Source organism: Cervus elaphus, chromosome 10, assembly GCF_910594005.1.
Source record: "Cervus elaphus chromosome 10, mCerEla1.1, whole genome shotgun sequence".
Lineage (NCBI taxonomy): Eukaryota > Metazoa > Chordata > Mammalia > Artiodactyla > Cervidae > Cervus > Cervus elaphus.
Window position 1 is genome coordinate 50,279,157 of NC_057824.1, and position 24,876 is coordinate 50,304,032.

General features: G+C 42.0%; 1 protein-coding gene across 1 annotated transcript in view; it reads right to left on the reverse strand.

Annotated features, from left to right (window-relative positions):
• The window catches only part of LOC122701842 (cytochrome P450 3A24-like), a 36,136-nt gene extending 18,303 nt beyond the window's left edge, over window positions 1-17,833 (reverse strand). The window contains exons 1-7 of the mRNA XM_043915226.1: window positions 17,642-17,833; window positions 13,723-13,816; window positions 11,824-11,876; window positions 9,404-9,503; window positions 5,776-5,889; window positions 5,438-5,526; window positions 2,269-2,417 (exon numbers count right to left, since the gene is read on the reverse strand). Coding sequence (XP_043771161.1) covers window positions 2,269-2,417; window positions 5,438-5,526; window positions 5,776-5,889; window positions 9,404-9,503; window positions 11,824-11,876; window positions 13,723-13,816; window positions 17,642-17,712 — 670 coding nt within the window. The 5' untranslated portion in view covers window positions 17,713-17,833. The remainder of the gene's footprint in view (window positions 1-2,268; window positions 2,418-5,437; window positions 5,527-5,775; window positions 5,890-9,403; window positions 9,504-11,823; window positions 11,877-13,722; window positions 13,817-17,641) is intronic.
• Window positions 17,834-24,876: the final 7,043 nt, after the last annotated feature.

Consider the following 24,876-nt stretch of genomic DNA (forward strand, 5'->3'; position numbering starts at 1 on the left):
GTTGATGGATGACAAAAACCTCACAATACTGTAAAGTAATTATCCTCCAATTAACATTATTTAAATAATTGGAAAAAATATTAAACAGAAACTACTCAAAAAGAAAAAGACAATGTGAATAGATCTATAAGAAATACAAAGTTTGATCTGATAATCAAGAAACTACCCACAATTTGACAATGAAAAGCTCAGGTGCAGATGGTTTCAATGCTGAATACTACTCAAATAATTAAAAAATTAATATCAACTTTTCACTAACTCATCCAACAAATAGAAGATGACAGAATACTTTGAAAGTCATTCTTCAGGATCAGTATTAACCTGGTGTGAGAAAGAGAGTAAGATAGTAGAGGAAAAGAAAACAACAGACCAATGTATCTTATGATAATGGATACACAAATCCTCAAGAAAATACTAGCAAACTGAACCTACGAATATATACAAAGATGTATACACCATATATAAGTGCACTTTATCCCAGGAATGCAAGGTTGTATAATATGCCATTTCAACAGAGTAAAAAACTAGGACCACACAATTATCTAATACGTGCATAAGAAGCATGTGACAAAAATCCAATACACACTTGTGATTAAAAAAACTCTCAGCAAACAGGAAAAGAAGGGTCTTTCATCAACCTCATAAAAGGAATCTATGAAAAACCCACAGTTAACACTAATACTTAATAGTGAAAAACTGGATGGTTTTCTCTAACATTAAGAATAAGACAAAAACCACTACAATATTGTAAAGTAATTAGCCTCCAACTAATAAAAATAAATGAAAAAAAAAAAAAGAATAAGACAAGCAAGCCTTCTTCATCACTTCTACTCAAAACTGTACCTGACGTTCTAACCAGAAGAATTAGTCAAGAAAATTAAAGAAAGTATATCCATATAGGAAATGAAGAATAAAACTCTCTCAGATAACATGATCTTGTACACAGGGAATCCTAAGGAAGTCACTAAAAACCTATTAGAATTAATAAACAAGTTCAGCCAGGTTTCAAGATACAAGATCAAAGTACAAAATCAATTGTATTTCTGTACATTGCAAAAAATAATCTGAAAGTCACATTGAAAAAACAACTCCATTTATAATAACATCAAAAAGAATAGAATAAGTAGAAGTAAAATATGTAAAATTTACACCCTGAAAACCACAAAACCTTGTTGAACTAAATTAAAGAAGATGTAAGTAAATGAAAAACATGCCATGTTCATGAATCAGAACATTTACATTGTCAAGATGGCAAATTGACTGACATAAGGCATTTCCTTTCAGAACTCTAGCTAACCTCTTTGAAGAAACTATCTTAGATTAAACTCATATGAAATTGCAAGGGGCTCATAGGAGACAAAACATTCCTGAAAAAAATAATAAAGCTATAAAGACTCACATTTCCTGATTTTAAGATTTACCATAAAGCTACATTAGTCAAGGCAAAGTGGTTCTGGCCTAAGGATGGACATACAGATTCATGGAATAGAGTTTTGAATACAGAAATAAGGCCACATGCATATGGTCAACTGAACACTGAAAATCTTTCTAAGACCATTCAACAGAGACAAAACAGTCTTTTCAATAAGTGGTGCTGAGACAATAGGATCAGTTCAATTCAGTTCAGTTGCTCAGCCGTGTCAGACTCTTTGCAACCCCATGAACTGCAGCACGCCAGGCCTCCCTGTCCATCACCAACTCCCGGAGTTTACTGAAACTCATGTCCATTGAGTCGGTGATGCCATCCAACCATCTCAAGCAAATTATACCAGGACTATTGATTTAAGTAATAACTGAAATTTGTACCTTTTGACCACCATCATCCAATTCCATCTCCCAAACCCTATCTTTGGTAACCAAAAATCTGACATCATTTTTCTATGAGTTTGGATTTCTTCCTTTGATTCAGCATGTAAGTGTTTGTCTTTCTCTGTCTGACTTATCTCACTAAGCATAATACCCTCCATTGAGGTCCAGACACATTGCTGCAAATGGCAGGATTTCCTTTCTTTTCATGGCTAAATAGTATTCTGTTGTGTGTGTATATATATTTTCCCTCTATCTTTATCCATCCATGGACACTTAGGTTGTAAAAACCATTGTATTGTATATTTTAAATTGGTGAATTGATGGTATTGAATTATATCTCAATAAACCTATGAAAAAGAAGGAAGGAAGGGAGGGAAGGAGGAAGGGAGGAAGAAAGAACAAGAGGGAAGAAGGGACGGAGGGAGAAATACAGAAAAAGGAATGTAGTAGGACACTTACCTACTGAGAAAAGAAGTGGATCAAGGATATCAAATCTTAAGAGCTTCTTGGCATTCTCCACAAAGGGATCTTGTGGGTTGCCAAGGGAATCAATATTCACTCCAAATGATGTGCTAGTAATCACATCCATGCTGTAGGCCCCAAAGACCCTGAGTAGAGAAAGATAAACACAGACAATTACAATCGGGACCAGTTGACTACCCATATCCAACACAGTCAAAAAGAAAATCAGATGCCCAGGCAAGACAGGTCAAGAGCCACACTCTCTCAGAACCACCTGCTGGATCATGAAAGACTGTCTGCTGCTCTCACTCACTCCTGAGGTGTGTATGAGGTGTGGATGATGTAACCGCCCCTGAGCTGGGGGGATGGGGACACTAAGGCAAGTTAGGACACCCCCCCTCCAATCAAACTCAAGGAGCTCAGTCATAGAAGGATAGAACCCATAATCTGACAAAGCACAGTAGTGTGCTTGAGTATGGGCAATAAAAGGTGTATAAGGACTGTGTCTGAGCACAGCAAAGGGAGCAAATTCACTCTTCCTGGGGAGTCAAGAAAGGGGACATTGATCTGGGTCTCACCTCACCACAGAACCTGTGCTCAGAGATGATTCCTTTTTAGTGCAAAAGCAGAGTTGATATACAATATCACATTAGTTTCAGGTGTACAAGAGTGATTTTAAATACTTCATTTAAAGTTATTATTAAATACTGAATACATTCCTTGTTATGTACAATCTATCCCTGTAGCACAATTATGTTATACATTATAATTTGGACCTTTTAATCGTCTACCCTATCTTGCACTCCCCTTCCTACTTTCCACTGGTAACCACCAGTTTGTTTTCTATATCTGTGACTCTGTTTCTGTTTTGTTATATTGATATTTATTCACTTCATTTTTAAATTCCACATATAAATGATAACATGCAACATTTGTCATTCTTTGTCTAACTTATTTCATTAAGCATAATACCCTCTAGGTCCATAAATGTTGTAAATGGCACAGTTTCATTCTTTTTTATGGCTCAGTAATATTTCTTGGGGGGGGGGCGGTGTGTATACACACATGTGCCACATCTTCTTTAAGCATTCAGCTGCTGACAGATACTTATGTTGCTTCTGTATCTTGGCTATTGTAAATAAAGCTGATATAAACATTGGGGTGCATGTACCTTTTCAAATTAGTGTATTCATTTTCACGAGATGTATACCCAGGGTGGAATTGCTAGATCATATGACAGTTCTTAGCTTCCTGGGTGGCTCAGTGGTAAAGAAACTGCCTGCAATGCAGGAGATTTGGGTTCAATCCCTGAGTCAGGAAGATCCCCTGCAGAAGGGAATGGCTACCCACTCTAGTATTCTTGCCTGGGAAGTCCCATGGACAGAGGAGCCTGGTGGGCTACAGTCTGTGGGGTCACAGAGAGTGGGACATGATGGAACACAGACAATAGTTCCCTTTAAGATTGTGGAGAAACCTCCATACGGTTTCCCACAGTGGCTACAACCAACCTTGTACCAGGGTTTCCTTTTCTCCATATCCTCACCCAAACTTACAGGTGTTGGCTGATTTTGGGATTTTGATTTGCATTTCTCTGATGATTTGCAATGTTGAACATCTTTTAAACTGTATATCTTCCCTTGAAAAAATGTCTATTAAGATCCTCTGCCCGATTTTCGTTGGGTTGCTTGTTATTTAGATTTTGAGTTGTATGAGACATTTATATATTTTGGACACTAACCTCTTATCATCACATCATTTGAAACTTATTTCTCCCATCCATTTAGTAGGCTGTCTTTTCATCATATCAATATTTTACTTTACTGCATAAAAGACTTTTAAGTTCAATTAGATAAAAGTAAAAAATTAGGTCATTTGCTTATTTTTGCTCTTGTTTTCTTTGCCTTGAGTTAAATCCAAAAACATATTGTTATGATTTATGTCAAAGAGCATTCTGCCTATTGTTTCTTGTATGTTTTTATGGTCTCCAGACTTACATTTAGATCTTTAATCCATTTTGAGTTTGTTTTTCTATAGGGTATGAGAAAATATTCTATTTTCATTCTTTTACATGTAGTTATTCAGTTTTCCCAGTACACTTATTGAAGAGACTGTCTTTTCTACATCGCATATTCTTGCTTTCTTTATCATATATTAATTGATTCTAAGTATATGAGTTTATTTTTGAGCTATCAATTTTATTCAATTGATATGTGTCTCTTTTGTGCCAGTGCTCCCTAAAATCAGGAATAAGACAAGGATGCCCACTCGTGCTCCTTCTATTCAATAAACTATGGGACGTCCTAGCCACAGGAATCAGACAAGAAAAAGAAATAAAGGTCATCCTAATTGGAAGGAAACATGTAAAACTATCACTATTTGCAGATGAAATAATACTTTATATAGGCAACCCTGAAGTTCCACCAAAAATCTAGAATAAATGAATTCAGTAAAGTGGCAGGTACATGATTAATATGCAGAAATCTGTTGCTTTTCTATACAGTAATAAAGAACTATCAGAAAGAGAAAATAATAAAACAATCCTGTTTAAAATCACATCAAAAAGAATAAGACACTGAGGAATAAACTTAATCAGGGAGGTGAAAGACCTATACTATGAAAACTATAAAACAACGGAGGAAATTGAAGGTGATAAAAACAAATGGAAAGATATTCCATGTACATGGATAGGAACAATTAATATTGCTTAAATGCCCATATTACCCAAAGCAATCTATAGATCTAGCATGATTCCTATTGAAAGACTTGTGGTACTTTACACAGAACTAGAACAAACAGTCCTCAAATTTATATAGAAACATACAAGACCATAAATAGCCAAAGCAATCTTGAAAAACAGGACAGATGTTTTTCTGGAGATGGAGTCATCATGCTCCCTGATTTAAGGCCACACTGTGTATTTTTATTTCCCAGAATATCCAAGGTGACAGTTAAGCAGATAAGTTAACCCTGGCTCATGTACCCAGAAGATACCTTCTGATATTTTCATGAGCCACCACTCATTCTTGGGTGGCCAGTCGGAGTTGTAAACCACACACCTACTTCTATTCGGTCACTAGAGTAACTCAGCAGTGGGAATTTGGCTCCAAGGCAGGCAACAGAGGGGCTCAGTGGAGCTCCAAGGACCAGCAGCTTCACCCCTACTTACTCTTTTAAGTCGACGGACGTGCCTTTCTCTGCTTCCTTCCTCAGGTTCCTCACCAACACATCTCCATACTGCCTAATGATAGGGAACATCTAGACACAAAACACAACAGCGCGGGAAGTTAAATGTGGAGACTCAAGTTTTAGAAGGACCTGGTTTTCAGGGGCATGGAGCCATCAGTGACATTTTACTCTGAATCTGACGATGTCTCTTCTAGGATGTGAAGATAAAAACTATTTTAGGAAACTCAAATTTGGCACACCACTCCTTGGACAGGGATATGAATTTATTTTCTACCTTATTCTTTAAGTTGCTCATGGAAAACCCTCTTCTTTTCTTACCTCCTTGAGCTTCCCACTGGTGAAGGTTGGAGACAGCAATGTCCGTATTCTCTTCCATTGTTCATCCTCAGCCACAGAAACAGCATTTTTCATAATTCCCAATGGACCAAAAATCTAGAGTTGAAAGCAAATTTTACCCTACCTAAGTGTTTGAAGTCTCAACAGTTGTGGAAAATTTGTTAATAATTTGGGAACAATGTATTCAACAAATATTTAGTGACTGTCTACTTAGTACCAGGCCCTATGCTAGATGCACAATAAACATTTATCCTGAATGTCTAGGTTCCTGTGAATGTGGAAGAGACATCCAGCCACTTGATGTGTTTCCAGCCTTCATATTCCAATCTCCTTTTAAACGCAAATGACCATGTAGTACAGAAAGGGTTCTTCCAGGGGATAGAAGGGAATAAGATCGAGTTCATCTTCCCGGGCTATGGAGAGAAGGGATTGGTGACAGTCAGCCAGATAGCCTTGGCAGACTGCATTTTGCCTCAGATTACTTTGGTCTTTACATATATTTACAGCCTGATCAACTGGAAAAAGGAATGTGCTGACATGGTGGGGGCTTTTTAAGTAGTACTAACTACGCAAAAGTTTATGGATCTACTTTATATTCTGAAAAAAAAATGTGCAATGACATGGAAAACATTTTCCCCTACATTTTCCCCCAGGAATAGAAGAGGTAATAAGACAACTCTATTTTTCAGCTTGGGACATGTGTATGAAGCCAGCCGGTTTGAAATTTTCCTCAATCGTTTAAATTTATATTTCATTTTAAAATAGATTGCTCCAACACTCATTCATGATAAAACTCACAAAACAGGAAGACAAAAAAAATTTCCTCAACTTGATAAAGAACATCTACAAAAAGACCTACAGCTAATATCACTTTAATGATGAAATACCAAAGTGACATCTCCAAGATAGACTCATCATCAGAGTAGGAGACTCCAGACTTTGTTGTCTCACAATTAGACAGCTCACAGTAAATGAAAGTAGGTCAAAAAAGTGTCAGCAATATAACAGAGCACACTTGAAAGTAACTTGCAGAAAGAGTAAGGAGAAGAGCTACATTTTGTTTGCATCATCCCTTCCCCTAGGCCAGCACTGCTCAGCATCAAGAGGAAATTCCCCAGTCTGAGACATTTTCCCTTGCTGGAAAAAAAAAAAAAGACTAAAAGAGACAACAGGATCAGTGACCAGTTTCTCCAGCCTTTCAGAACATTGCACAAATGACCTGCTTTGCTTTTACCCCACCCAGAGACGAGCAGAGCTGAGACATCTAGAGACAACTAGGAGCAAAGAAGAAGGGCAGGGACTACCAGTGTCAACCACACAGCAGGAGTGACTATGGGTCTCTGTATCCTGCTCAGCAGAAAACCCCAGAAACTTTGCTATGATGAAACCAACTGCCAGCATAGTCATTGAAAAACCTCTGAAAATTTTGGTGCTGATCACTCCCCAGGGTTCTACATTAGCAGACTCCAATTGCCTGAGCCCTGTCTTTCCCCTCCACCCTCAATAGAGCTGCACCAGCCAGTGATGCCCTGAGACCCAGGATCCACACCAGCTGCCAGCCCCGATCTCCTTGGCTGGGCATGTGCAAAACCCCATCCCAGACCTCTGCAGCTGCTCAGGTGTCTATACTACATCAGTAGAAAGCAGTAGGTATTATGTGCTTTTGTAGCTACACACACACACACACACACACACACACACACACACCCCTATCTGTCTATATCTGCATCTATCTATCTCTCATCTGTCTATGTCATCCGGCCTGTTATCATCTATCTACATACAAAAGCATGGATTTAGACTAATAATTCAGTCGATGACTCCACAGCGTTTAGTCTAGTTTCTCAGTCTCTGAACCTGCGACTTCTTCTCCAATGGTGAGAATGCTGGCTTCCATCATCCTTTCTATATTATTACTTGATCAATCCTCCTTTATGGAGCAAGTCTACAATCCATCCCCTTCCACTCATGATGCCCTCTCACCCTATGAGCTACCGCTACAAGTGAGTATTTTGGGTTCTCTTACCAGTGAAAGTGAAAGGGGTTTCCCTGATAGCTCAGTTGGTAAAGAATCTGCCTGCAATGCAGTAGACCTTGGTTCGATTTCTGGGTCAGGAAGATCCCCTGGAGAAGGGAAAGGCTACCCACTCTAGGATTCTTGGGCTTCCCTTGTGGCTCAGCTGGTAAATAATCTGCCTGCAATGCAGGAGACCTGGGTTCAATCCCTGAGTTGGGAAGATTTCCTGTAGAAGGGAAAAGCTACCCACTCTAGTACTCTGGCCTGAAGAATTCTATGGATTCTATAGCCCATGGGTTCGCAGAGTCGGACACGACTGAGTGACTTTCATTTTCACTTTACCAGTGCCTGGCTACCATCCCTGTGGACACCCTCCCCTCCCTACTTGGTCTCTGATTCGGAGCCACTGTCCTCCTTCTCTGGCCCTACCCTGATGTGTGAGGCTGCCCACACGTGGCCCACCTCCGGGTTTAGGACTGGAATATCAGGAAGAGATGGCAGGCAGGGGTGAGGTGAGGGAAGGAGCAGGAAAGGGAAAGGAAGAGCCATGTGCGGCTTCTGACGCCACTGAAACTGACCAGTGTGTGCAGGCTTTCTCCCAATCAACTGATCAATCAGCCACCTTTAATTCAACATTCATGGTGTTAAGGCAGTTGTGTGAGTCCTACCCTACTGCCTCCAACCCCACTAGAGCTGCCCAGCTAGAGCCACCGCTGATGCTATAAGACCCGAACGCCAGTCCCGACTACTGTCCCTCGACTGCACTGACCCACCCGTCCACAGCTAACCTCTGCAGCCACACACCTGCACACTGCCAGGCTCAGGTCTGAGCACAGCGATGAAGACCCAGGGCAGCAAAAAGTAAAGTGAGTAAATACTAAATAAATAGATTATTTTAGATGGATAGTCTTTCCACAAATGGTGCTGGAGCAATTCAGACATTTAGATGTAAAAAAAAAAAAAAACAAAAAAAAACTTAACCTTACATGTTACACAGAAACTAACACAAAAGGGGTTATAGACTTAAAGGTAAAACATAAAGTGATTTAATGCTTAGGGACAAAATAGGAGAAAATCTGCAAGGCCTAAGGCTAGGTCAAGATATTTTGGACTTGACAACAAAGGCAAAATCCATAAAAGGGAAAACTGCTAAGTCACTCATCAAAGTTTAAAGAGCAGTATTTGCTATGCTGAAGATCCTGATAAGAGGAAAAAACAAGCTACTTGCTGCAAATATAAAAGAATAGTAAGAAGGAGCCTTGTAGGGATGGGACAGTTCTATCCATTGATTGCCGTGGTAGCTATACAAATCTACATCTAGGACTCATTTTCATAGAGCAAAACGTACAAAACGAGTGAGCATGAAACTGAAGAAATCACAATAAGCTCTGTGGATAGTATGAATGTCAGTTCTCTGCTTTGAAATTGTATTCTAATTAATCAATGTATTGCTGTTGGAGGAATCAGGACGAAAGGTACATGACATCCAGCCTCTCTGCGTTTTTCTCTTTTGACAACATCCTGTGAATTTATAACATACTTCAAAATGCATATCTAATAAGCAAATTGCAAATTTAAAAAATGGATGCCTACCCTCCGGTTTGTGAAGACAGAATAACATTCTTTCACTAGTACTGTTTTGATCACGTCTGGATCTGTGATAACCAACAGAGGATGTTTACCTTCAAAAATCCTGTGTAGGGAAAACAGAGCTGATTAAACTTAAGGAGCCATTTTCTGCAGCTGGAGCCATACCTGGAAGTCCAGATGTTTATCTTAACATTATGTAATCCATCCTTCTAAGGTCATCATTAAAAATACCATGAAAACACTACTACTTCTAGGTGGTAGGTATATGGGTATTTCTTATATCATTTTCCATAATTTTTATAGGTTTAATATATTTATTTATCAAGAAGGAAGTTAGGTTAGAAAATAAATGAAGAAAGCAAATTATCTGAAAATTAAAAAATAATTAAGGGGAGACCATCTACTCAGTCATTTTTGAAAATATACCCAAAGCATGAAAATGTATATAATATTAGATGAAAACTGTAGACACATCTATCATAAATATGTAACAATATATCTGCAAATGGAAGAAGATTTAGAAAGCTCCACAAGTGACAGTGGGATTATGAAAGATTTTCTCTTTTTTCCTATTTTCTAAAATTTGCTTATTAGTTTATATTTTTTAAGGAAAAATTTTAAATAGTGAGATATCCTTGGTAGCATCAAGTTCAGGATAATTTGAGCAAAAGGAAAAAGAGAATGAAAAAAATCAGAGAAGCATGTATAATTCAGCTTTTAAATATTTTCTTTTCATTTCATGGGTCCCGTGGGCCTCAGGCTCCATGTAGGTAACATCTGTCAGCAGCATGGCAGGCCCACGTTTGACCCACCTATCACACAAGGCTGACTCCTCAGATGTGAGACGTCACTGTTTGACCTGATCTCCTAACTGTCAGGATGTCCCTTCATGGGACTCGCCCACTGACATGAGATTTACTCTGAGTTATTTACTGTCTTCTGACATTTTGGTTTCCCTGTCAACCACTTGCAATGGCTAGAACGAAAGATTTTCTACATGTTCCCTATTCTTCCTTTAACTCCACAGAAGAACTTCAGATCGTTTTGTGATTGCATATAAAAATCACAGAGAAACACTGCACTTACTTCTGCCCATTTCCAAAAGCTGTTCTAAAACTCAGATGGTGTAAGAGGGTTTCAAGAGCATTTAGTGCTGAAGCAGTGACAGGAGGGATTGAGGAGGCACTTAATCTGCTCCTCCACCTTATTACTCAGACGATTCCCTTCTTCCCATCATGGTTTTGCAACAACACTTGGGTGGAGAAGAGATAGTGGTTTGGGGTGACCCTTTATATTAATGATGTCACTCCAGGCTTAATAATTTCTCTCACTAACAGTTCAATCAGATTTTTGAATCCACCTCAGATCAGAGTGATTCTGTGCACTGATGAGTGGGGTCAAAATCTGTATTTATAACAAGCTCTCCCAGGTGCTCCTCATACATCCAAGCATGAGAACCACTTTCTAAAAAGAGAACTGGGATCCACGATGAAAAAGGGACTCCATCCAGAGCTCACAAGTACTAAATGTTGGAGGGGCAGTTGGAGCTGGGCCAGGAGTGTCCCAGTGCTATGGATTCTTTCCACTCAACCAGGTTGACGTCTGGGGCCATGGCAACTCACAGGGTCCCATGGTTTCTGAGGGCCTGATGAGAGAAGATGAAGAGGTCCGGACAGGTAGAGCCTCTGCCACTTGCTTTTGGCAAAGAAGCCCCACAAGACACCCCTTCCTCTGCTCACCAAACCTCCAACAGCTCCTAAAGTCCACCCGACACACTCTGGGCTAGATATATATATCCTACATCTCCTCAAAGTCAGAGAAAACCGGTAGAGAAAACAATCATTGAGTACAATTCTGTTGGAAAATCTTACCTGAAAATTAAAAAACAAACAAACAAACTCCATACATGCAGAGAAAGTAAAAACTGAGCATATATGATTTCCCATTATGTTAACCTATAACCCTCATCTCTTTTTCCAAAAGGACATATTAAATCCAGAATTTAAATAAAGGATATTGGGTTTAAATTAAAAGAGACTCATGTGGGAAAGGGTCATAAGATACATTTATGAGCACATATTAGAATGTTCTTGGATAATGCATTTTATGCAATTAAAGGTAACCTAAGGAGAGAAAAATGGAAAAGGGAAGGAAGAGTGAGATCCTGGACAGAAAGTAATGCTAGGAGTCCCTGGGCCTCAAAGTCTGGAGAAAAGTGACGACCTGTGACTCTCCAGGCCTGATTCAGACTGCGGACCTGGATACCTGTGGCCTCTAGGATCTCTGGTAGAGCAAGCCTGCAAGCTTTACAACACATGACTTCATTCCAAGAAGCTCTGGACTGAGACTGCCCTCCACGCCACCAGAGGGAGGGGAGGACTATTGTAACAAGTGTGTCCGATGGAAGTTTTCAGAATACTCACCCCCACATTTTCCCGTACTTTTTAAAACATTCTTCATCAAATTCACAAATACCCTATAAGGAAAAACAAAATTACATTATTAATATACTGTATGAACTTAGCTCTAATTCATAAAACTATTTTTCACTGGCAGTTGGAGGGAAGTTTTTATTCACAAATGTCTTAAGGGAAAGGAGAGAAAATAGAGGAGATATTTGTAACAGAAAATTTAAAATCACTCTTGAATTTTCTTTGAATATTATAGATACTAAACACTTACCCCATCAGTGAATACTAATTGCTCCTTGTCATCCTGAAGGTTTTTTGCTTGTGCATGGGTTGTCTAAAATCTCTTAATCTCTAATCCACCGTGGACATGTGAGAAAACTGGAGATGAGGGAAGTAAGGGTTTCCTACACACACTTTCATCTCCTAGTTTAGCAGCCTTTTCATTTACCTCATGAGCTCTTTCTAGAATTTTAGCAGAATAAGGAAGTTAAAGCACCAGTAATGTCTTCTAATCTCACAGATTTAAAGAAGTCTAAGGGGTGTATGTTCCATGAGAAAGTGAATGAGTGATTGAATGAATGACAAAGTGAACATGCCTTCTAACTTTCCAGCTCAACACAGAAAAGATGGGGCAATGCTACAAATATACAAAGAACAGTGTGTTTTAAACACCTGGCCTGAATTTTTACTTTTATAACTTAAAAAAAAAAGCCTGTCCCTAAGTTTCTATCATGATATTTAATGCTTTAATAAGTAAATGAAGGTCTCAGAAATGTGGGTTGGGGTGCATCTACTAAGGAGTTCATCTGGGAAAGGTGGAGAGGAAATTACTGCTTCTTCAGATGGGAAAAAGTTCAGGAAGTTCTGAGGCAGTAATGAGACAGTGAAGACCTCAGTTGGGAGAATCAGGATCTGAGAAACAAGCCTCATGTCTGCGGGACAGGAAATCTGAGCCAGACAGCAGCCTGCACGCGGGGCTCTGCCCCTGCTCATCGGAACGCAGCTCACGACCTTCAGTTCAGGGGCAGGGCCCTGGGGGAGGCACCAGAGCTGAATGAATATCAGAATTCACAGTCCATCTGCCACCTGGTACATTCCTTTCAGTTAAATTAAACGTCTAATAATTTTGTCAAATCATATCCTTTCTAGTGATTTTTGTATATGTGATTCTGCCTTATTAAAAAAAAAAAAAGACACTCCACAACTTATTTACTGGTAAAATATCTGAAGTAAATAGACAGACTTGCCTCAGTTACAGTCATTCCCTGCTCAAACTCACCCATGAGGTGCCTGCTTTGAAGGCACAGAAGAAAAACAGAAAGCTTTTGGCCCATTTTTTTATATCCCAAAAGATGTCATGCGTAGCAAGAGGTGAGGTAGAACATGGAAAAAAACTGTAGGCATTAGCAGTTCTTGAGAGAATCCAAGTATGTGCAAATTACCTGATACATTAGAACTGAAGCATCCAAGCAATTCAGGAGAAAAGAGAAAAAAGGGTACCCAGAGCTTATGCAACCAACAGGACACATCTGACTCTACTATGTGCTGCTTAATGAGCCACGACAAGGCATCCCTTCATGCTTTTCTCCCGACAATTAGCAGGGCTGTGCCTTGCTGGGAATCTGCACCTGGCATAGAGATCCTCTTCACAAAGCTTACAAGATGGAACTTCAAGTCCTGTGCTGACTCAGCCAAGAGAGCTTGACTGTCTGAGGAGGCAAACCTGAGGCTCTTAACAGCTGACAATAGAGGCCTGGCATAAAGAGGGCATATGTAGGGGGGGCCTACGATGCCATTTCTGGGAAATATGAAAGCTGACAACTGCCTACTGAGGAGGAGAATTTTTACTATGGAACTCAGCTGGGATTTGAAACCATAAGAAGCAAAAAAGGGACATCAAGCAATATGCACCTTTCGGTAGGACAGAATGTTTCCAAAAAGAGGCAGAGGTCTTGGGCCAGGAACCCCCAACTTCTTAAACAGTCCATGTGAATAAGTTCCATATCTATAAAGTGAAAGAGAAAATCCAGGTCAGGGATTGTGGAGTAAGTGCTGGAGCTGGCTACTCACTGACTCAGAACTGGAACCATCAGCCTAGAGAAGTAACATGTAGGTGATAAATAATACCAGCAATTCCAAAAGCAATAATTACTTTCATTCATCTTCTTCTTTCCCTCCTCCACAGTGAGACCATAAATAGCAGCTGAAATCCTGATGGTCCCAATCCTAGAGTGAATGCTTGATAAATGTTTACTATTTCAGAGCTCCTGAGAAGTTTAGGCTAAAATTCCTCCAAAAAATTCATTCATATACAAATTCATTCATTAGTAAGTTGACTCTTCCATGGTTTAGAGATTCTCATTCTAGATACAAAGGAGAAACTTTCTTTTTCTGTATCAAACATGAGATTTTGGATAACTGCATCCACCCAATGACAGAGTTACTAGACTCTACCTTGGCATTGTTCTCATCCTTTTCCTTTCCTCTGATGTTTTGTTGTTTAGTCACCCAGTCATTTCCGACTCATTATGACCCTATGGACTGCAACATGCCAGGCTTCCCTGTCCTTCACTATCTCCTAGAGTTTGCTCAAACTCATGTCCATTGAGTCAGTGATGCTATCCAACCATATCATCCTCTGTGCCCTCTTCTCCTGCCCTCAATCTTTTCCAGCATCGGGTTCTTTTCCAATGTGTAAGTTCTTCCCATCAAGTGGCCAATGCATCAGAGATCCCTCCATGATCTGACCTCATTTTAAGATCTGATTCTTCTTAACTCTGTCTTCAAGAGCAGGCCTTAAAGCAAGCACAGTGTTCTTATCTGTAGAATGAAAACTGTGTTCAAGTCTTCCACTGCCATCATAGAAATTGAGCACCTTTCAGCTACACCCATGGCTCTGTTGTCAGGCAATTTGGTTGACTTGAACGACACATAAGTTGTAGTGATTGAACCTTTTGTTCCCTGAAACTGTATAAATGAATCAATGACTAAAGGATCTATCTCCAGACCATTCCCCACCTCATGATATCTGGTCCTCCAACCACCTGCTAAGCCCAGTGCCTGAAATACACTAATTTTTCTAAAGATGCTCAATCACAAAGCCTCTGCACTTCAACTATCTTAAAAACCAGTTAACCTGGTGCTCCCTATAGCAGGCCTGCCTGCAGGTTATCCTTTATGTATTATGTGTGCAAGCCCACAACTCCAGGTTCTAGATCTTTGCAAGCCCGCTCACTCTGGTGTTGCTGAGAGATGACAGAGTGCAGGAAAAGAGAGGCTGAAGGAAGAGACTGCCATCAATGATTTAAACGTGAACTTGCTAGGCCTTCAAGGCTAACTCTGTAGAGTCAAATTAGTAAGGTATGGTTGAAAAGCATGCTGTGTGTAAATGGTCCAAAATGCCCTACAGGCACTTTCAACAAAGAGATATTGGGGTTCCCAGTCTTCAGTTAGCTTCCCATGTAGAACAAAAGACACACAAAAAATGAGTGACCATAAAAAACTTCAGAATATTAAATGAAGATCTTGCCTCTCCTTCTTTGGAAGGTAGCCTTTAAGGTAGCACAGGTTCAAATTTCTGTATAAATCCAGCAATCTCACAATATGTGATAAGAGAAACCCAAAAAATGTCACGGAAGGACCTATGCTGGAAGCACACACAGAGGTACATTGTCCAAGCGCAGTTGGCGATACCTCTCTTTCGTCCAGAGCAAGTGGTGGAGGTGTGAGCACCAACTGCCACCAAAGGGGTGGCCGGGGCAATTCCCACCCAGTTGCTTCCCCTTTTGTTTGTCTTGCTTTCCTTTTTCTCTTCACAAACAGGGCAAGTCAATTTCTGCTTCTGAACCTTCAGTGTGCTACATGAACTCAACAGTGAGGCCAAGCAATTGAGTGACCATGTTGGCAACACAGGTCCCACAGAAAGATCTGGTCTAGTGTCTAAGGTTCCACCAAGGCAGCAGGTGGACTGAGTGAATTATTTGACTTCTTTCTAGCTCTTCACTTTGGTTGGTGCAGTAATGCTCTTTTCGGTAAAAAGGAAGGGGCTAAAGATAAAGCCAATCATTTTTTAAGTCTTTACATCGTGTCAGCATAGTGAGACCATGCCTGCAGCGGCTGATTCCAGGCTGCACCAGTACCTTCTCAGGCTACAGGGATGTTTGCCTGGTGGGGACACTGGCTAGTACCAGCCCCACTGTCAGACGGACCACACACAGTGTGACTGAGATTGCGTCTTGTCCCCAGGCTTCAAGCAGATGAGATGCCAACCCTGTTGACCTCCTGTGGGACCAGGTCTAAGGAGAATCTCGGGGTGGGGGGGAGGTTCTGCTCTGAGGAATGAGGAATAGTCTCCCCTCCATCCTGATCTCTTTCTGGATGCCTCTCATATCATCACTGGCTCCAAGGCATGTATACTCATCTGCCCTGAAGATTAAAACATCTTGCTGGACATGTATATTTAAAAACATATATCACAGGAATATTTTACTACACTAGATTCATATTCCAGGCATTATTCTAGAGGGTGAATTTATTTACATACCTTTCTAGGTACTGGACAATAGTCCTCTTTTATCCTTCAGGGAAAAAACACATGCTGGAAATACTTGTATCAGTTTTTTAAATCTAGTCCTAAATAGAATGAAATTAAGGTATTGCAATTAATTATTGTACCAATTAATTTTATAATATCAGGCAGAAAATATGTTGCTGCAATACCTTAAATTCCTAGTATTTTGTTCAAGTAATTTAAATGAGGTTAATATTACCCATGTACATGTCATCATGATTTCCTACACTTAGTGAAAATGAAATGGACAGAACCCAAATGTGATTTGTAGGGGTATCTCTAATCCCTCACTGGAAGTAACTCCTGTCCCAACCTAATGCATGATAACAGAATCTCAACATTGACAGGAATTGGTTTTGATTCAACATCCTGTGCCACACTCATACAGAGAAAAAACACTTAAAACCCAAATTGGACTCTGGGCTTGTGCCTCTTGTAGGCTTAGCAGATTTCGAATCCCAGGGAAAATAAATTTGTACACTGATTCTAACCCATCCAGAGATTGAAAGAAAAGGTGAAAAAAAATGAATATAATGTCAAAATTTCTACAAAGTCTCCTCAAACCTTAAGATTTCTCATCTGGAAACTAGATAATTTCTGCAGAGTACAGAGTGCAGGAACTGAGTCTTAGGAAGTGATGCCCTGAGGAGGGGCACAGAAAAGGGGGACGGCTGAGTGTGAAAAAAAGAATTGCTCAGTCTCAGGCCTCCCAACAAAGTCTGGGTGTACCCAGTGCCTTGTGTAAATGACACCTGGAAGGAGGGTCCGGAGCAGTAACTCCTGAGTGACAAAGGGGCCAATCCTTCCTCATGTCTCTTGCAGCAGGTACAGAATCCAGAAGCTGGAGAGAATGAAGCAAAAACCCAGGTTATTTCTTGCCTCCAGGATTCCCAGCCATGGGAATCAGTGAGGACTACACTGCACATGGGCCAGTTGTTTTTAATTGGCCTACTTGACTTTGCCTACTTTGCCTGGTTGACTACTCTAGGTCCATGCAAACTGGTAGTCAATCAGAGGGTCATTCACAGGAGCAAATAATGTCACAAACCCTCCTAACTATGCTAACAGCAACTCAGGAGTAAAGTTAACTCCTTCAACAGATGTGGGTAAGATCAATAATAACCCATTTGGTGCCCCTAGCACCTGATGCTTCAGCAACTTCTCCATTTACATTGAACTTAAAAAACTAAGGGAACCCCCTTTTATGCTTAGCACCCCAAGACCCAGGTTACAGAGGAGATGAGCCTACTGGTTACTCACACATAGAGAAGCACCAGGCTGGTAGCCAGGAGAACCCAGGTTTCCACGGAAAAGCTTGGGATCAGCTCCATGGCCACTTTCTTGGCGATTCCCTCCTCTGAGTTTCCTCTCAGCTGTGTGTGCTGCTCTCTGCCTGCCTCTGAGTGTGGAGCTTCTGTTCACATTAGGCAGAGATTCAGTCTGGTTGGGAGATTTATGTGCTGAGAAAGGAGGTGGAGCTGGAGCTGCAACCAATAGAAGGGCCACCTGGGCTCCACCTGCAGCAGCCCCCTCTGCCTTGGTAGTTGGCCGAGCATCACACGCACTTCAGTTTGATCTCCCTTGAGTTCATATTCTGTAGGAAATCAATAAAGAACTCAATCAGTGTTATCAGTAAGCCCAAAGGTTACAGAAACTCAAATAAAGCCACCGGCTTTAATTTTCCTCAAAACTGCCCCATCTCTGTGGTTGCCTGCAGTCCAAAATGTTTGAAATCCTTCAAACAAGATGGTGGTGGTGGTGGTTTAGTTGCTAAGTCGTGTCCCACTCTTTGTGACCGCATGGACAGCAGCCCGACAGGCTCCTCTCTTCATGGGATTTCCCAGGCAAGAATATTGGAGTCAGGTGCCATCTCCTCCTCCATGAGGTCAAACAAGATAGCTGTGCTGATTGTTACTCATACCATTCTTTTTTCTGCCTGGAAATGCCCCTGTGTCCCTTGTAGGCTCTTAATTATCCTTCCAAATAAAGCTCAGACAGAACATCTGTGTTAGAGATTTCCCAAACCAACCTCCTTCAGCAGATATAACAATTTCCTCCTCTGGGGAACTGTCCCCTGCACACAATTCTACTATCCCCCACACCACAGTCAGTTTCCCAGTCTAGTCCCTTCAGTGGATCAAGAGCTTGGGCACATGCTGGATACTAGCCACAGTCACATACCAGGTACCTAGCAGAGTGCTTTCTGTAGAGTGGGCATCCAGAAAGGCAGATGGATTGAGTTGGTAGAGGTAAAACCACTGGGCACCTGTGTGCCCTCTCCCTGTGGCTCTTTGGTGACCATGCCATCTTCCTGAATTGTTGACACACCAAGAGGCCCTGACTGGGCCTTGGTCACTGTCTCTGTATTTTCAGAAGAATCCACCAGGATCCTGTTGACAAGAGGGCCCCAGAAGGAGAGGCAGGACATGGAGGAGAGGGTGATGGCTGCACCAATGGTATCAATTCAGGCTCATTCCTGTCCCACCCTCAGAGTATCCTTCAAGTCAGACTCTAGCTCAAAGAATGATCTCCTCTCTCTGGAAAGGTTGCAATCCAAGATCAAAGGGTGTAAAGAGAGAAAAAAGCAGCCCAATGGCCAAGAGGACCCCAACATCCTTAGCCACCAGTGATGTGGCACGTACAGCAACAGGACTTCAAAAAGATCACATGAGGGCATGTTATCTCTGGGGTATGTGGGGTGTTGGTGGGTCAGAACAGATGGGCTCCCACTTTTGGACAGGTAGGGCATTTGGGGGCTTCCCAGGTGGCACTAGTGGTAAAAGAAAAACAACCCACTTGTCAATGTAGAAGACCTAAGAAACGCAGGTTCAATCCCTGTAATGGGAAAATCTCCTGGAGGAGGAAATGGCAACCAACTCCAGTATTCTTCCCTGGAAAATCCCATGGCAGAGGAGCCTGGAGGGCTACAGTCCACAGCATCGCAAAGAGTTGGACACAACTGAGGCAACTTAGCATGCACAGACAGGGAATTTTTATTGGGTAGCAAGGAGCTGATACAGAGGAGGCCTAGAGTAGCAGTTGGTATTACCTGCTGGTGGGCCTCCCCTTGTGCACGTAAGTCGCTTTAGTCATGTCTGACTCTGTGACCCATGGGCTGTAGCCCACCAGGCTTCTCTGCCCATGGGATTCTCCAGGCAAGGATACTGGAGTGGGTTGCCATGCCCTCCTCCCAGGGATTTTCGCAATGCAGGGATCGAACCAGCGTCTCTTATGTCTCCTGCAATGGCAGACGAGTTCTTAACCACTAGGGCCACCTGAGAAGCCCAGGCCTCCCTCTACACTTGCTGAATTCCTGATGGGAACGGGATGAGGGCTGAGCATCAAGAAATTACACTTGCTCATTATCAGTACTTTGAATCATGTCCTGTGTCTGCCAGACCTGAATAACCACGGATTATGTGAAAAACAAAACCTCAAAGGTTCTTAAAACTTAATAGAAACATAAGACATGTAAGTTGTGTTTGTTCCTCCTCCCTTTATCCTTTCTCACTTTCACTCCTTTGCAGAAAGTGATACTCACCTCTTGCAACCTCTAGGGTGAGGTAGGGGGATGTTCTTTCTGACCCACACACATCTCACCATGAAGAAATACTCATACGTGTCCCTCACTCCGGCCTGAGAGTTCCCAGTCTGTCCCACACTGGCCAGAGTGGGTGGAATTCTCATTAGTAAAATGCAGTAAGTCCAAACTATCTCTCCTGCACTTTTATTTCTTTGGGAGTTTCTCATGGAGCATGAAATTTTTACCATCAAAGTTTTTCTACTTGGGGTTCACTTCGTCCAGGAGGCCTTTGTTAAAATCCACATTCCGATGAGAATTGAAATGTCTGAACACATTTATCTGTCCATTGCTTCAATCCAAGTGAGTTAATTCAGGTGCCAGTATTGTGCTGGACTATGGGCTAGAAGCCATAAAGTCCCCTCCCTTGGGAGCAGCCTCTGGGTGGAGGGAGTGAGACGCACAGTACAAGCTCAGTACAGTGCATACCTCTGGAATCCTTGGGGAAATGAAGCCCTAGAGAGAGGCAGCAAAGGAGAGAAATGGATGCAAGCTTGAGTACCAACAAAGGACAGACCTGGGAAGCTGGAAGATGATCTTCAAGGAAAGTCAGAAAATCTGAGGGATTTTGATACATCTCTGCCCGCTTTTGGTACCTTCCCTGGTGGCTCGACTGTAAACAACCTGCCTGCAATGCAGGAGACCCAGGTTCCAACCCTGGGTCAGGAAGATCCCCTGGAGAAGGGAATGGCTACCCACGCCAGTATTCCTGCCTGGAGAATCCCATGGCCAGAGGAGCCTGATGGACTACTCTCCATGGTGTTGCAAAGAGTGGGACATGATTGAGTGACTAAGCACACACTCTTGCTGCTGCTGCTGCTGCTGCTAAGTCACTTCAGTCGTGTCCGACTCTGTGCGACCCCATAGATGGCAGCCCACCAGGCTCCCCCATCCCTGGGATTCTCGAGGCAAGAACACTGGAGTGGGTTGCCATTGCCTTCTCCAAGTACACACACTACGTAGCTTTGAAGAGTCATGCTACAATCCCTCATTTACAGATATATAAAGTGAGGCTCAGTGACTGCAAGTAGCTTCCCAACAGCTATTGGTCAAAACATGTTATAAATAATATGAAGAAAGACGGCAAGTCTTCCGCTCTGAAATGCCAATACTCATCGTTTGCCTTTTCATGATGAGAGTCACTGTGTGAAATAGTGAAACCCAAGCCTGAAGCAGCACATTGGTTACAATTCTGGCTTCTATCCCCATCTCTACCCCTGCCCAGGGGCTCCCCCATGGGTCTGAAGAACCCAGGACTTCATGTCACCTCAGCAGGAACAAGGACAGGTGCTTGTCACAAGGACCCAACTGTCTACATTCCCCACTGAAAGGAACACAAAATACATCCCCCAGGAAGAGATTACGGTGTCATCTGATAACTAGTAACAACTTAAAACCCACAGCCTTCATATTCTTCTTGGAAACAATCCTTGTGGAAACTACGTACTTTCACCTTTCTCCAAAACATATGCCAAAATGATGGTTTTCTCACTAAGTGTTACACACCATCACCTTCCCAATTCACCTCAGGGCCTGGTCCAGCTGTTTGGAATCTATCCCAGTGTCAACTGTCTAGTCAAGTCCTGAGAAAAATGTGTAGCCAGAGCCACGTCCTAGCAAAGGCAAACAGCCTTGCTCCACAAGGGGAAATAACAGAAGGCATGATCTTTGTTCCCTTCGTTCCACAGCAGACACACCTGACTTGAAAAGTCTCACATATGAAGACCGTGAAGGAAGATGTATGCCTGAAGAGCACCCCGCACCTCACATCTCTCCTCTGGTCATTTGTGTACCAATGGCCTTGGCATGGTCAAAGCTCTATTCCAAGTGTTTCATATGCAGATTTGACCAAGATCCAGATATTCCAGGTGGAAGGTAGAGAGAAATAGTTATAGTACAGCCAAAGTAAACTAATTATACATGTTTTGAAAACACACTGTCCTTATCAACCTTTCATGGCTTATCTTTTCAGACCTTAGCAATCAGTCAGAGATGGAAATCAAAGAACACTCATGGAATTGGGCATTAGGCTCAGATATCAGGAGAGGTGAGCACGGTGTCAGGGACTCAGTGATGCAAGAGGCCCCATCAGTCTGCTATTCCTGTCTTTTTAGAGGTGACTCCTCTTCTGGGAAGCCTGTCTACTGGCTGAGAGAATTGCTCACAGTATGGGGAGGCCGTGTTGCTCTGGACTGATTTATGGGTTAGATTCCAATTTCACAGATCACGGTTCTGTGACCAGAGCTCTGCCCCAACACAGAGACAAGGTGAGGGCCCCTAGCAAGCCAGTCAACAGGGGCTGGGGTGAGGTACGGGGATGTTCTTTCTGACCCACACACATCCCACCATGAAGAAACACACATATATGCCCTTAAGCAGAAGCACTTCCATGGACTTCACAGCAAAGGGATGGGAAGGACCTCATGGCTGCTCACTTTCTACTCCATTCCTGAGTTTCTCTTTCTTGATAAATGAATCACTAACATATCTACTGCACAGTACACTTTAGAAAGTTCTTTCAGGAATAGGAAAGTGAAGTTGCTCTGTTGTGTCAAACTCTTTGAGACCCCAAGGACTGTAGCCTGCAGGCTCCTCCATCCATGTGATTTTCCAGGCAATAATACTGGAGTGGGTGCCATGTTCTTCTCCAGGGGATCCTCCAAACCCAGGGATTGAACCTGGGTCTGCCACACTGCAGGCAGACTCTTTATGGTCTGAGCCACCAGGTAAGCCAAGAAAGTTTTTTCACATCTCTCTTAACTGATTTCCCGAAAACTCTGAGATAAGCAGTGCTGGGGTTGTTTGATTCCCACTTTACAGATGTAAAAACAGAAGCTCATGGTGGGGAAGAATTTTGCCCAAACATTAAACTGCGAATGCAGGGCATGGAGCTAGATTTCATAATTCTAAATTGTGCCAGAGACATGCTTGCCTGGATTCCAAGAGGCCTCCTGAAATAACCTGGCAGGTTGTGTCAACCTCTTATGGGATAAATATCTCCTTCCACACCATCTGTCATGCTTCCACTCTTGCCGTAAGTGCTGAAGCTGTTAGTGGCCACAAAAAAGAGAGCGCGAGACTAAATTTTATGTATTCATGAACTCATGGTGTCAGCAGATAAAGGATGTTGCAAATAGTTCTGACCTGTCACAATCAAAATCATTTGGGTTTCCAAGAAAGCGGGAAGTAAAAGATGAATGAAACCAAGGAGTGAAAGAGGAATCAGCGGAGGGGGGCAAGTTTCAGAAGACCACAAGGAAGGGAATTAATGACACAGGAGGTGTAAAATGAGGGGCTGGATGAGCATCACAGATCAGCTGCAAAAGAGGAGCAGAGTGTTAGCTGCCTCTCCTAGTCAGTGCAGTAACCTGCTAAGGAGTTTTATCCGACCCTAGGCTGCCCTCGTGCAGGAAATCCCCTACTCTGCCACCAGACAGAGCCTGGTAAAACATGGGTCAGGCATCATTCCTCTGTTGTTCAAATCTCTCCAACCACTTCCACTGGGGCAGCAATCAAGACCCATGTTGGACGTTTAGGTCACTTTCATATCTTGACTATCATAAACAGTGCTGCATTGAGCATAGGGGCACATATTCAAAGTAGCCCTTGCTTGAGATAAATGGCCAGGGGTAGAACTGCTGGATTTTATGGTAGCTCTCTTTTTGGCTTTTTGAGGAATCTCCATGTTGTCTTCTGCTGTGGCTGCACCAAGTTACATTCCCAGCAACAGTGCAAGAAAGTTCCCTTTTCTCCACATCATCGCCCACATTTGTTGTTTCTTGTCTCCTTGATAATTTGTCACTTGGATGGGTGTGAGGTGGTATCTCATTAAGGGTTTGACTTCCATTTCTTGATGATGAGTGACTCTGAACACATTTTCAAGTGCCTGTTGCAATCTGTATGCCATCTTTAAAATGTCTATGCAGGTTTTCTGCCCACTTTTTAATCAAGTGTTTGGTTTTTAAACATTGACCTGGGTTTGATGCATGAGACAAGTGCTCGAGCCTGGTGCACTGGGAAGACCCAGAGGGATCTGGTGGAGAGGGAGGTGGGAGGGGGGATCGGGATGGGGAACACATGTAAATCCATGGCTGATTCATATCAATGTATGACAAAAACCACTACAAAAAAAAAAAAAACTGAAAAAAAAAACAATTGCAGTATAATTTCATTTATTTGTTGTTTCAGAAGACCACGAGGAAGGGAATTAATTAATTAAGTTGTTCAGTTGTGTCTGACGCTTTGCAACCCCATGTGCTTCAGCACGCCAGGCTTCCCTGTCCTTCACCATCTCCCAGGATTTGTCAAACTCATGTCCATTGAGTCAGTGAAGCCATACAACCATCTCGTCCTTTGTCGTCTCCTTCTCCTGTCTACTTCTTTCCCAGCATCAGGGTCTTTTCTAATGAGTCAGCTCATTGAATCAGGTGGACAAACTATTGGAGCTTCAGCTTCAGCATCAGTCCTTCTAATGAATATTCACAAATCAAATAGATAAAGAGAATTAAGAGGTACAAACTTCCAGATAGAAAATACACAAGTCACTGGGATATAATGTTCACATAGGGAATAAAGTCAATAATACAGTCACAAACGTATATGGTGACAGATTCATGCTGGTCTTATCGAGGTGATCAAATTGTAATGTATTATAATATGGAATCACTATGTTGTATATCTGAAACTAATACAACATGTATGGAAGTTTGTACCTCTTAATTCCCTTCACCTATTTTCTTTGTCCCTCAAGCCTCCTCCCCTGTGGCAACCACCTGTTTGTTTTCTGTATGCCTGAAACTAACATAAAATTTTATGTTAATAATAGGGAAAAAATGGAAACAGTGAGAGACTTTATTTTCTTTGGCTCCAAAATCACTGCAGATGGTGACTGCATACATGAAATTAAAATATGTGT